A 13,787-nucleotide genomic window follows, 5' to 3' on the forward strand; every position below is an offset into this window, starting at 1 on the left:
AACACTTTCTGACAGCTGTCACACACCTTGTTTCAAAAACACTTCATGTATAAATCTGAAATAGATGTGGTATGCAACTATAAGTATTTGACTATAATAGGCCATACATAATTTAGACCAATATGAATCAGATCACAATTATAACTTCTGGTTCATTACCCTTGTATGAAGTCCCAGTCTATTTTAGAGCATGTTTTCCTCTCTATATTTGGTGATGATACAAGAGTTAGATTAAATAACTGTTGGTGTTGATATAATGGTAATTGTTTATTCTTTAGAATGAGGTTATTGTGGTGTGGTTGTCTGTCTGGATTTCAGCAACAGTGCACAATGAGTAATGAGGCGTATATATGCAAAATATGTGATCCAATGTACAGTGCCTTGTTTATAGTCCAGCCTCTCAAATAATGCTGGATGACCTATGACAAGAGTCCACCTTTGAAAGTATTTTAGAATAATATATAATTTATTATCATTTGGACACAATGGAAAGTTCAGTACTAAGAAACAAATGTAAAAAATATATTGAATAACTAATTGTGATCTTTTTCCATATGACTGGATTCTTCCTTTCTTACATGTTATGAATTACTCTTACCTATGTTATGAATTACTTTTTCCTACATGTTGTGTTGGCAAGATACTTTTATGCAGACTTAAAAATTAGCAGAGTACCTGAAGGATGACTAGATACATTTGTGTTCTAATTGATTACCCTTGTTAAACAAAGAATTGTCATTATTATTATTATTATAGCCAGGAGTGACATTCCTATTAGCAGACGGGTAAGATACATACCAAGTTTTATGACACACTGGTTAGAAGCAGATATGAATGAACTGACCCAGTGACAGGCAGAAATTATAACAAATCTCCATACTTGATGCTAAAGTGTTGGAATAAATAATGTCCTACCTCCTTCATTTAAGGTCCATTTCAATGCATCATGTGACACTTTGCAACAATAAACATGGACAATAATGCCTTCTGTACTTTGTCGATCGTTGATGTTGACCTCCTTCTCCAGGAAACGTTTGATGAGTGTTGTCTTACCTACACCCAAATGACCCACAACCATTACACGAATGTTATAGACTTTTGTTTCCCCATCTTTCATTGCCTCCTTGAATAGTTGAATGGATCGATTATTCATTCTCAAGATTTCTACTGGGATGGTTGCAGTGTCTAAAATAAAAGAATTGTTTGCAATGTTAAGGTCATCAGCACATACATGACTGTAGCAAACATTTAATAGTTTATCATATAGCTTTGCATCTCTTGGATTCAAATGATGAAAACCATATTGTAGAGATTAAGAACACTACACCATCAAAGGGATTTATGTTCAGCTGGGTCAAGAGAATTTTCCAGGAATTCAAGATAGAACCATTTCCCTCTTTTAACAGGTTAGTGATAAAATAATCTCTGAATATTCTTCAAGAATAACAAACTTTTCAAATCAGCAACTGCATTCGACATATTGGCTGTCAAAGTGGTACCAGTTTCATTTAGGACCAATTATTCCCCATCTTAAGCCCATTGTCGAAAACATTATGTCAGTAACATAGAGGTATACCTACATTCTTTCTGTTGTGAATGTTGCAAAAGTAGACAACTTCACCTTACTGTCGATACTTTCTTAAAAGTTCATAATATTTGCAGAGCGCCCCCATAGCAGCACAAGAAGCATTAGAAGCAGTGAACTAGATTAATTGCAGAAATATTTGACAACAAAAGAACGAAAAAATTAAAACGTTTATTTCATGAAACAAACATTAACATTATAACTCATTTTTTCATTGTTCTACTATTCAAACATTGATCATTGGATTTCACTGCAAGTAAGTCTGAAACTTGCTTGTAAACAATGAACTGGTAATGGGTCAGAAAGGGCTGGTATACGGAAAAGGCCCGAATTAAAAGAAGCCAGATGCAGAAAGGCCGTTAACATTTCGGAAAGGACCAGGATGGAAAATGCCTTTAGTCCGATGTTTGTGTGCTGCTGTTATTCTACCATTCCATACTATAATGTACTCTTAACTTTGGCAGCCATTATGTGCAGTTTTGTTGTGGTGTAAGGTCTGTTGTTGAAACGTGAAGATTTACCTATGCATGTTCTGATAATATGCATGTTTCTTATAGCTTGGTGTGTATTTGCTGCTGTTATTCTAGGCTTGCATACCATACAGTTTAGTTAATTTTATGTGACAACTGTTATGTACAAATATTTTGCTAAATATGTAGTATTTGATATTAGAAGTTAATATTCATGTTTTATCACTGGTTATTATTAATAGATTTATACATGTGAAATTGTGTTAGCATTTTTTGTCTTTTGTTGCTAATGATAGATAAACAATGAGCAGAAAGATTACACCTTTCCTTTTTGTCTTACTATCCCACCTTGCAACTTTAAAAAAAAAAATATATTTAATTCTTTTCCAGTTTTGACTTGACATTAATTGCAACCTGAATGCAATTACGATGCCTACAATACACAATAGAGCAAACATATATTTATAGTCTAAATTATATCAGTAAAATAAATTACTCACATACATTAATTAACGATATTGGATTTATCTGAAACATGAGAAGAGCCAATAGTGTTCACAAATGAAAATATTTATCCATCATTAATGGAATCATCGTGACTTAATTAAGGCATTACGTTGACACAGTTGGCATGCACAAGCTACAAGTGGGTTACACTAACTTCTATTCAGTCTATATATACTTCCTTGATAACTCACACCCTGATAACTCGCAAACCCGCTTATAACGCGGGGTCAGGCGTGGCTCCCATTTTTTAAATCAGAAAATACCCTAAAAATTGATCCCTATTTGTTGAACTTGAAGAAAATCATGATCAAAATTGGTAACGGAAACTTTGCTGTATCACTCATTGTATTATCGAAAACGGTAGACCTGGACATTTTAATCAACACTTTGAAATATCACTTAAAAATATGTCATACAATTTTTTACATTTTCTTTCCAAACGACATTCCTAGTACACTGCAATTAACGATGTGTAAGGAAATTTCGATCATTGAAAATGTCACTTACGCCAAGTGGAGGCGGTACTTTAATAAATACAAATTAAATAATTTTTTATCAATTGAAAGTTGTGTTAAAGTTCTATCTTTTAGTTCCTTTTAAGTGTAATCGTCATATATGCAATGTATCCTCTTGTAATTAAATGTAAACTGCATCAATCTATCGTAACCCCTATGTCCGCAAGCGTTTCTCTGAGAATCTAATTAAGTGCCAACCGTGTTTTGATAACTGACTTCAGGAAGTATTTGTTGTATTGTTGCACTGAATTAAATGCTGGCCTCCTTTGTATTACCACGTTAATTATGTCTTTTGAATCAAATAAAGGAGGTGGAATAAAAGCAAAGTTAAAAGCCATGAAAATCCTACAAACTTAAAATCTAGCAGCCCCGGTCATATGTCGGGTGAAATCACTTCATTTGATCAATCGAACACTTATAAATGTTATTGTGTATGGAACATAAACTACTTTAAATCAACCAACTCTTTCATAACAATGATCAAAGAAAACAAGGCAGCCAAGCGAAATGAATACTTCGTAAAATAAAGAGCTTGATTTCACAGATACGGACCATTGTGGGCAAGTGAGTTTCAGAGAATTCTTGAACTGGCACTTAGAGATACACTCAAGAATGATAAGACCTTTCATTATTACTTCCAATGAAATCACGACATCAATATTGTACTAATTGAAAAATAAAAATTTGAGTTTCGACTAGACAATTGTCTCAGTAAATGAATGTCATGTGTTTTTGAAAAAAGGAGTCTTGATTGGTGGTATATCAACAGTTAGTCTAGTTCCCTTCTCGGTGGACTCCAGATCTGGCAGGATAATATTAAATACAACTACGGGAACTAGATTCATCAAGAAAACAAAAAGCAGTGACGTAATACACATATTTTCGCGTACACGTGATGGTTGTTGAAACAAGTTGGAATGATCTTTCATATGTTGAACATTTTGAAAATAAATGTTATTTAAACAGAATAATGAACAACTTCATTAGAAAAAGCGCGTTATTAAAACTTATTACTGACGTGATTGTAAAATGAGGATTCAGTCAACAAACAGCTCAGTTCCCTAACACTGCCCCATCCCACGGTTTTCTTAATGTCAAAGCGATTTTTTTTCTTCAATTTTTGGAGGTCCCTCGGTAATTCACGCCTCACTTATAGTGCGGTATATGTTTGTGGACCCAGTTGTGCGCGAGTTATCGAGGAAGAGGTGTATGTTACAACAAAGGTGTTCTGCATTCACTTACTTTGAAAGTTTTCTTTCACAATAATTAATTTGCCTTATTTGAACCTAATCAGTCAGTAACTTGCTTTATTTTCTTCTTTGTTCATTTTATATAGCACAAGTAGGGAAAGTCTCAATTAATTTCATGATCATTCATGTATGGGTATGACGTATGGCACAATAATACTTTACTGCATAGTATTCTTTGACATATCACAAAATTAATAATTTTATATTTATTTATAGGTTATTTTTATTGGTATACATGATAGCAGCAATTAGTAGATGATACAGATTAACGAGTCTTTCTAGGCTGGGCCTTTGGTGGGTTGTTGGTTTTGCTTCTTTCTGTTACTTTGTTTATGACCATAGTGTGTGTATGTGTGTGTGTGTGTGTGTGTTTGGATTTTTAATATAGCTTTAGCAAATTTTAACTTCATATCGCTACAAAGTTTGCAGTGTGGCAGTTTATAGTGATGTGGAGCACTGGTTCATCATGCCACAGACATGTGGCATCATGTCCAACCCAGTCATATCATCCAGGTCAGGCCGCTGATACTTCCATTGTTATAAGTCTTTGGTATGACTTGGCTGGGGTTCCAACCCACGATGCTCTACCACTTAGGCCACTTGCGCGGTCAGTTTATGACCATAGTGTTGTAACAATATATGTAGAATGGACTAGAGGCCTAATGTACTCAATAAAATATCTGTTTTATTATGCTAAAGATTTAACAAGTCTTTTCATGAAAACTAAGCAAGAAAGAAATGTACAATAAGCTGGGTATAATTAAACATAACCTTTTTAGTAACAGTTTGGTAGATTGACGTCCCTCTAGCTATTAAGAGTTAATATTCCATAAACATAAATACTCGACAAAGGTGTAATGATGCGTGCAATTTAAAAGGATTTTATGAAGGCTTTTAACAAGATTCCTCACAAACAATCACTCAGTAAACCCAAGTTGGTATCATTGACCAAACCATTAGAAGGATGAAGAACTTCCTCAGCAATCGAAAAGAACGAGTAAAAGTTTCATATTAATATCAATTACTGTATATGGAGAAATGCTACTAGTTATATACCACATTGACCTGTACTGGGCCCCATACTATGTGTAATGTGTACTAATGATCTGCCTGATTGTGTAGCTTTAGACAACACCAACATTTATAGAGACAATCCATGTCAGGACGATGTAAACTTTATACAACACAGTGTGGACAATCTGTTTAAGTGGAGTGTAAAGTGGCTCCAAAATTTCCATCCTGTGAAATGCATTTGTTTCAAGCTATGCAACAAACCATGGGTAAGTGATGACTCTGATTACACTAGGAACAAGTATGTTGGAGGCATGATTGATTTAAAAGTGGTGGAAATGGAGAATGCCATTGGTGTTAATTTTCACAAGCATTTAGCGGTCAACAAACATAACCCAATTCTGGTCAAGAAAGCCAATCAGATATCATTGTTCAATGGATAGTAAACTCCATCTATCATAAATTGTTCTGTCTATTATTTAAAGCCCATATCAGATCTCACTTAGAATATGCCAAATGTAGGTGGAGTCCATACGAAAAGAAAAGCATACAACCAATATAAATGTTTAAGTGAAACTATAGATTCTGAAATGACAAAGACAAAATACCATAGACTAGATAGATGATCAAGCCTTTTAAGGTCTTAAAGGAATTTATGATCAGAAAGCATCAGCCAAGATATTAATGGTGAGACTTAATACTAGCACTTGTATGGAATTTATTTTTAGAAATCATGAGCCAAGCTATTAATGGTAAACCCTAATACTTGTTAATGAAAATTATAATACTAGTACTTTGTCTGGAACTTATGATCAGAATGCATCAGCCAATAGGTTCAAGTCATAAACCCTAACACTACTACTCATGGTGACAAACTAAAAGTTCAGTGTATTTGTGTGATTTGGATTTTTAACGTAGCTTTACCAATTTTTCAGTCATATCGCTACAATGTCTGCAGTGTGGCAGTTTATAGTGGTGTCTAGCACTGGGGCATCATGTCGCAGACTAGTACTAATATTAGTACCCCTAGTCCTACCTCGTGAATGGGGTACTAACATGAGCATATCTGTCAATGGAGCAAGCCAGGTGTGAATCACATCCGGCACTCTTTTCGCATAATATCAACAATTTGATCATATTCCTTGCATATAATGAAACAAACTGAGTAGTCCTCTTATTTAATACCGGACGTATCGCAAATCATTGTAGAAATAGTTGTAAAATCTCATTTACATTTCTTATCTGATATTTTCGTTTAGATCGTCCGCGATATTAGTTCAAATAATTATTACTTCCATTCTCGTTTGTTTGTGTGCCAGATAAGGACATTGAGGCCATATTGGAAATGTAAACAAATCGTAGTAAAAATATGGTGCGGTTTGAGTCAGAAATTCTGCGCATTAAAAGTAAACACGGTTAATCGGCAACTTTGAAATTCCACCAAGAAGCCATTATTAGCCACTTGATTCATAATAACATAGCGTTGAATATCCAAATAGGGTCTGGTAAGCCTTATACAGAAAAGGGGTCACGGCGAGAGTCTCATGTTATCTGTCATGGCAGACAGGTGATATTAGTGTAACCATGCCAGTTTATTTTATCATGTAAGGGCTTAATAAATTCAAAATAAGCCACACTTCTCTCACAACATAATTATACTCATGTAGTAGATTTCTACAATATTTGTTTTTCTGACTTTAGTGATGATTTATTCTGCACCATAACATGATATGGGATCAGTTTGTAGCCTCAACCACAACAAATCAAGTTGAGGCTAAGACATCGTAGGTAGTCGCAGACATGTAGCATGATGTCCCACCCAGTCACATTATCCTGGCACCAGGCCAACCAGTCCTAACACTAACCTCTTAATGCTGAGCGCCAAGTGAGGTAGCTGTAAGTACCATTTTTATATGTCGTTGGCATGACTTGGCCAGGGATCGAACCCACGACCTCCCGCATCCAAGGTGGACGTTCTAACCACTAGGCCACCGGAGTGGTCAAAACAGTTTAGAAATACATTGCGATCATGACATGTGGAAACATTATTTCATCAACCGAATAGCAGACATATGGAACAGTTGGCAACAAAATGTATTCAATGCTGCAAAAGTGAAAACATCTGAATGAAGATTATATAGATGCTGGAAAGACCATCCAGTGAAAGAAGACTTTAGTGTTTAGTATACAGAATAAAGAAACACCAGACACAATTCATTGCTGTCTCTTTAAGCTAATATCCATGAGTTATCGACCAATGAAATCAATATAAAACAAAATCTAATATAGAAGTAAATCAAGACAAGGTCACTAATAAATTTGAAGCAGACAACAGACTACATGCAGACCTGCCAACCCTGACAAGTTCGTCTCAGTAAGGTAGTTGATATTTCTTCCGTAAAATTTACCAGTTTCCATTAAGGTGTAACAAAATATCAATATCTGCCATTGTAAAGCCTGAAAATGTAATTAACAACGATAAACATTATGTTCAACAGAACAGGTTGTAAAGTACGCCTAGATTTTCTTTACCACTAGTTACAGCTGCATAAACCTAAGTTCCAAACCCTATGCAAATCAATGACTTGTTGTTTTCTCTCAACTTGACAAAATTCTTGGACATTCTTTTTCCATTTCACATGGCAACGGCAATCATATCTTCCGCCCACGAGACGTACTCAAATTTGCACATCATGTCCAATAAATGTAATTGGTGTCCTTTCCAGCTTTTATTCAAAAGAATCTGAATACTCCTCTTTATTCTTCTGTGTTGATTATTAACACTTTTCTAGATGCTTATTTCCCTTTGATCTTTAACAAGCATCGCTTTCTGGACGCCATTTTTTATTTTTTTATATAATCGATAAACTGATCATGCAGATTATTCGAATGAACAAATAGGTGCAGTTTTAAGCGTATTGGGCGCTGCTGTAAAGTTATTCTGATTCCCTACCTAATTTCACAATTTCCAATATTAAACCCTGATCCAAATCAAATATGGTTGAACCAAGTATCCGGATTTTTCGGCAATGATCATTTTCCCATAGTTTTTGCTGGTATGCCGTAAGTCCGTATTTTAAGAGTAATTTTCGTAAGACTTACGGCAAAATGGAAAGGGTTGGCAGGTCTGCACATGTATGTTATGTCTGTAATACTTGTCACTCATTTACAAAAAAATGAAACTGACATATTTGATGCTTAATTGGACAACGAATGAAGGGCACAATTAGTTGCAGTCGTTAAGGGTTAATATCATTCAGTAAGTATTTATAAAATATATTGATGCTTGCTAACAGTGTCACTGATCATAAGAAGAATAATGACACAAATGATGCCTATTTAATAAGACAGAAAAAATATTTCTGTATTTATTGTGATTTCTACTTTTGTATATAGCTAACATCATATTATTTAAATAATATATTTCAAATTAAAATTAAATATTTTATACATTATTTTCACCATCAATAATTTGTGCCTTGGATGTCATTATGAGGTTTCATCACAGCAGCACAAGATCATGTGCGGCTACTGATCGCATTTGTCAACTATAGTAATAATAATAATAATGACAAATGTAATAATAACTACAACTGTAGAATGAATGATTCATATGAAATAATAAAATGTTCAAAACTTGTGTTGCATATTTATTTGTCAGTAATCACAATAATTATATATATATATATATATATATATATATATATATATATATATATATATATATATATATATATATATATAATAGCAGTTGCAAATGATGTCCAGCTATAAAGAACCCATGTTGTTTCATTAGATAGCCGTTATGTTCCCTGTGACTCATGAAAACCATTTGAGCAATATTATTTTAATATGCATCTTACAGAACTAATGCATGTATGAATCAACTTTTTATGATTACAACAACTTAACTTTTAATCAATATAATGAAACAGTAGTTAATCTGATTATTCACTTATTAAACACTTTTCTTGTTGTCTAATAAAGTAAGGCTGTTCTGTTCTATTTTTACATGTCATAAACACTATTTATAAACTTACTCTTGTGATTCCATGCACTGTAATTAACATATAACACAAACTGTTATTTTAACATAAGTTTTAGACTCATTATACATTTTTGATTTTTTATGGGGATGCTTTTTGTCCTTTCACAATTTAAAGATTTGTCTTCCTTTTAATTTTTTAATGATGTAGTGCATAATTATACTGGTTATTAATTATTTTGAACTAAATTAAATTAATGTTAATGGAAAATACAATAGTATGTGCATAAATGCTGGATACAAAAGATCAAGGTTACACACTGACGTTTGCACACCACAGACTTCCCCAACCCCCAGCCTGATTTTCAGCTAATATATTATCATTTAATTTTTGTAATTTAAAGTGTCAGGTAAAATCATGGGCTTTTTCCCAATCGGTGTGAGGTCTTTCAGATCGAACTGGATGGGTGATTTTGTTCTATTCTATTCAAAAAAGACACTATTAAACAATGTATTATCAAAACATACTTTATTTTTGTAATTCACTTACAAAGATTTACAAATGAACCATACAAAAATCAAATTATAAAAACAACAACTAAAATAATAATAATAATACTTGTTGTTGTTGATCAATTTATAAAAACAATAATAATATTAATATTAATATTAATACATGTTATTATTATTATTATTATTATACTTCTTCAAGGTAAAACAATGCATAAAAGCAAGAACGGTCAGTCCAATTTCCATGACAATGGTGTTTCACAACCATTATTTAAAAGTCCCAACACACAAAGGATGTCACTTAGATAAAGATAAAAACATGGTTTGTGGAATGGTGCATTATATATTTATCCAAAAACAATATGGCCAATGGTGCTATGATTAGTGGGTAAATGATATATAACATTTATAACTTGCCACGCAACACTATATATCTTAAATCACACTCAGTGTACCATCCCCCACCCACCTGTACTGAATTATGTACAGGTGGGTGGGGGATGGTACACTGAGTGTGATTTAGACCTTAAATCTCACTCAGTACCATCCCCCACCCACTTGTACTGCATTATGTAGTACCAATAGACTTTAAAACACACTCAGTGTACCATCCCCCACCCACTTGTACTGAATTATGTATTACCAATAGACCTTAAATCTCAGTGTACCACTGCCACCCACCTGTATTGAATTATGCATTACCAATAGACCTTAAATCTCACGCAGTGTACCATCCCCCACCCACTTGTACTGAATTATGCATTACCAATAGACCTTAAATCATACCTAGAGTATCATTCCCCACCCACCTGTACTAAAGTATGCATTACCAATAGACCTTAAATCATACCTAAATTATTGTGTATTACCAATAGACCTTAAATCACACTCAGTGTACCATCCTCCACCCACCTGTACTGAATTATGCATCACCAACAGACCTTAAATCATACCTAGAGTATCATTCCTCACCCACCTGTAATGAATTATACATTACCAATAGACCTTAAATCATACCTAGAGTATCATTCCCCATCCACCTGTAATGAATTATGCATTACCAATAGACCTTATATCACACTCAGAGTACCATAACCCACCCACTTGTACTCAATTGTGCATTACTAATGGACCTTAAATCACACTCAGTATAACATCCACCACCAACCTGTACTGAATTATGTATCACCAATAGACCTTAAATCACACTCAGTACATAATCCCCCACCCACCTGTACTGAATTATGTATTACCAATATACCTTAAATCACACTCAGTGTACCATCCCCCATCAACCTGTACTGAATTATGCATTACAAACATACTTTGAATAACAGTCAAAGTACCATCCCCCACTGACTTGTACTGACTAGTACATTACCAAAAGACCTTAAATCTCACTCAGTGCACCATCACCTACCCACTTGCACTGAATCATGCATCACCAATAGACCTTAAAGGAGACCAGAGATAAAACATTTCCTTTTATACATGTAATTCTCTACAAATTTTAATTAGACTATAATGTTTATAAATTAAATATGGGAGGCGGGTAGTGATTATATTGCATGAAAGATACCATGATTCCGTAAATGGCCAAATTTTTTCGAGTTTTGATGATGAGTCCTCGAATACAAACAGAAACATGGCGAGTGAAACAGACAGGAGGAGACCTGATTTGGGTTGCAAGTTCAAAAGTTGAATCTGCTTCCGAGATATGCTCATAACTATATCTGTTTAAGACCTGACAGCAGAAAAATACAATAGTAAGAAGGTGCTCATATTTCATATTTTGGAATATAAAAAAAGCAATGTAATTTTAAAATAAATACTTATACATTGTGTGCTGTGCAAAAATGTGAGATGGATTAAGTGATGGTGCCAAATGTAAAAATTAAAAATTTACCAGTGACAATGCAATAAAGTCATTGAAGAACGATGAGGTTCAATCATATTATATGTAAATGACATATTCATTACCTACCCCCAACACACACACACACCACCTAAGGACTGATATCTTGAAAATATACACCCAACACTGAAACACTGAGAGATAATACTGAATTCTGGGTGAAGAGACTAGAACGGGGACCGACTTTTGTGTGAAACAATATCCATTACCGGGGAGATGTAAAAGGCATCAAGGACGGTTTTCATCAGTCATAACTTACGCATTAGTTTTTCACACAAACAAAAAACACAAATAAATCTCCAGAGCAGAAATCATAAGCAATTAATTTAAACATTAAGATGCTTCCTTCTTATGATTCAATTACAGTGTATTTTACATGCAGGCTACATTTAGTGTACTGACAAATCTGATAGTATATACATGTCTGGTATAAATAGTTTAAGTACTGTACTGGTCAGTGCTGAAACAATTTTTTTTAGGTACAGACCCTGGGCTGATGACTTAAATAAACTCACTAGCCATGACTAAAATTCCACAGTTCATACATGTCAACTCTCGAGTGGGGAGAAAAATCTTCCGATTTTTGGGGTATTCCACAAATGTCCCACCCAGTCACATTATCCTGACACCGGGCCGACCAGTCCTAACACTAACCTCTTAATGCTGAGCGCCAAGTGAGGCAGCTGTTAGTACCGTTTTTGAAAGTTTTTGGTATGACTCGGCCGGGGATCGAACCCACAACCTCCCGCATCCGAGGCGGACGCTCTAACCACTAGGCCACCGGAGCGGTCATAAAGAGCTTTACAGTTACAGTAGCGAGTAAAGTGCTAAATCGGACAAGGAATTGAATCAGGATCATTTCGAAGTAATATACAACTCCAAACTGATTAACTTTAGAATTTAAGGAGAGACACCGTGTAGATCACTGGTGGGAATTGTTGCCAGATATCCATGTCTATCAAAGATAGTCATATCTTTGCGGAATTTTCTTGGCCGTAAAGTAGAATGTACTTTCAATCTTGTGAGGCATTATTGTGTATATTATGAAAATATTTTTGGTGTGTTGGAATTAAGTGTAAAATAAGAGTTATTATATCATGATAAACGTTTGTCACGGCTGCTTTTGGAACAAGGACTAATTCGAGAAACCACAACAGCATCATAGTTTGTGCAATCAAAACTCCAGTCTACAGTACAAGTGACATAAGGCAGGCTCCTAACTTTACTTCTTCTCATAATCAAATTGTCTCAAATGGATGCTTTTCTGTAATTCTGCATTATTTTCACGGCTAAATCTTTCTATGCAGATTAATATTTTATATTTTATATATGTTAAATGTGTTCACAGATGCCTGTGCATATGTTCCAGGCTTGATACTTTGATTTTTAAAACCACCTAATTATTTAGTGTCAGATACTTCATATCATGTTGTATATACTGTAGATGTTGTACATCACAGATAGAAGGCCTCAAGGTAGATTAGTCATGTAAATAACTGAATTACCTTCTCTAAATAAAGTCATTATTATTATTTTTATTAGTATTAACTCCCATTTCTCTTGCCTTGGATGTCATATAATTACAACATCAGTATAATTGTTTTCATGCACACTTAAATATCACCTTGGTTAATAAAGTCCTGTTTAATTCATATCCATTATTTCTTTGAAACCTGCTGAAATGTCTGAAACACTAAAAAAACCTTCAGTAAAATACTATATAATGATCAAAATTTTAGTGAAATCTTACAAAAGTTTTAGTCAATTTTCTTGTGAAACCTCACAAATATTTCAAAGAAATTTGAGTGAGACCTCAACATAATTTCAATGAAAGTTTTGGTCAAAATATGTGTGAAATCTCACCAAACTTTAAAGTGAAATGAAAAATACTATGTGATGACATGTTGGATTAGATTTTGTGTGCAAGAAAGAAAATGGCATTACCCCTTAGGACAAGTAAAACCTAAATCTTATTTGATAATGTCTGTCAAAATAAAATGTATGATCCATTTTAAATATTAATGTGAATATTTATAATT

The 13,787-nt window shown here is 34.0% G+C and overlaps 1 protein-coding gene across 3 annotated transcripts in view; it reads right to left on the reverse strand.

The window, feature by feature from the left end:
- LOC149787161 (uncharacterized) overlaps positions 1 to 13,787 on the reverse strand; it is a 100,179-nt gene that overhangs the window by 35,674 nt on the left and 50,718 nt on the right. For all 3 annotated transcript variants that reach the window (XM_089977659.1, XM_089977660.1, XM_089977661.1), the window contains one exon: positions 916 to 1,185. In XM_089977659.1, coding sequence (XP_089833785.1) covers positions 916 to 1,185 — 270 coding nt within the window. The remainder of the gene's footprint in view (positions 1 to 915; positions 1,186 to 13,787) is intronic.

Source organism: Sinohyriopsis cumingii, chromosome 12 (assembly GCF_028554795.1).
Source record: "Sinohyriopsis cumingii isolate HCF-2022 chromosome 12, ASM2855479v2, whole genome shotgun sequence".
In the NCBI taxonomy this organism is placed as follows: Eukaryota; Metazoa; Mollusca; class Bivalvia; order Unionida; family Unionidae; genus Sinohyriopsis; species Sinohyriopsis cumingii.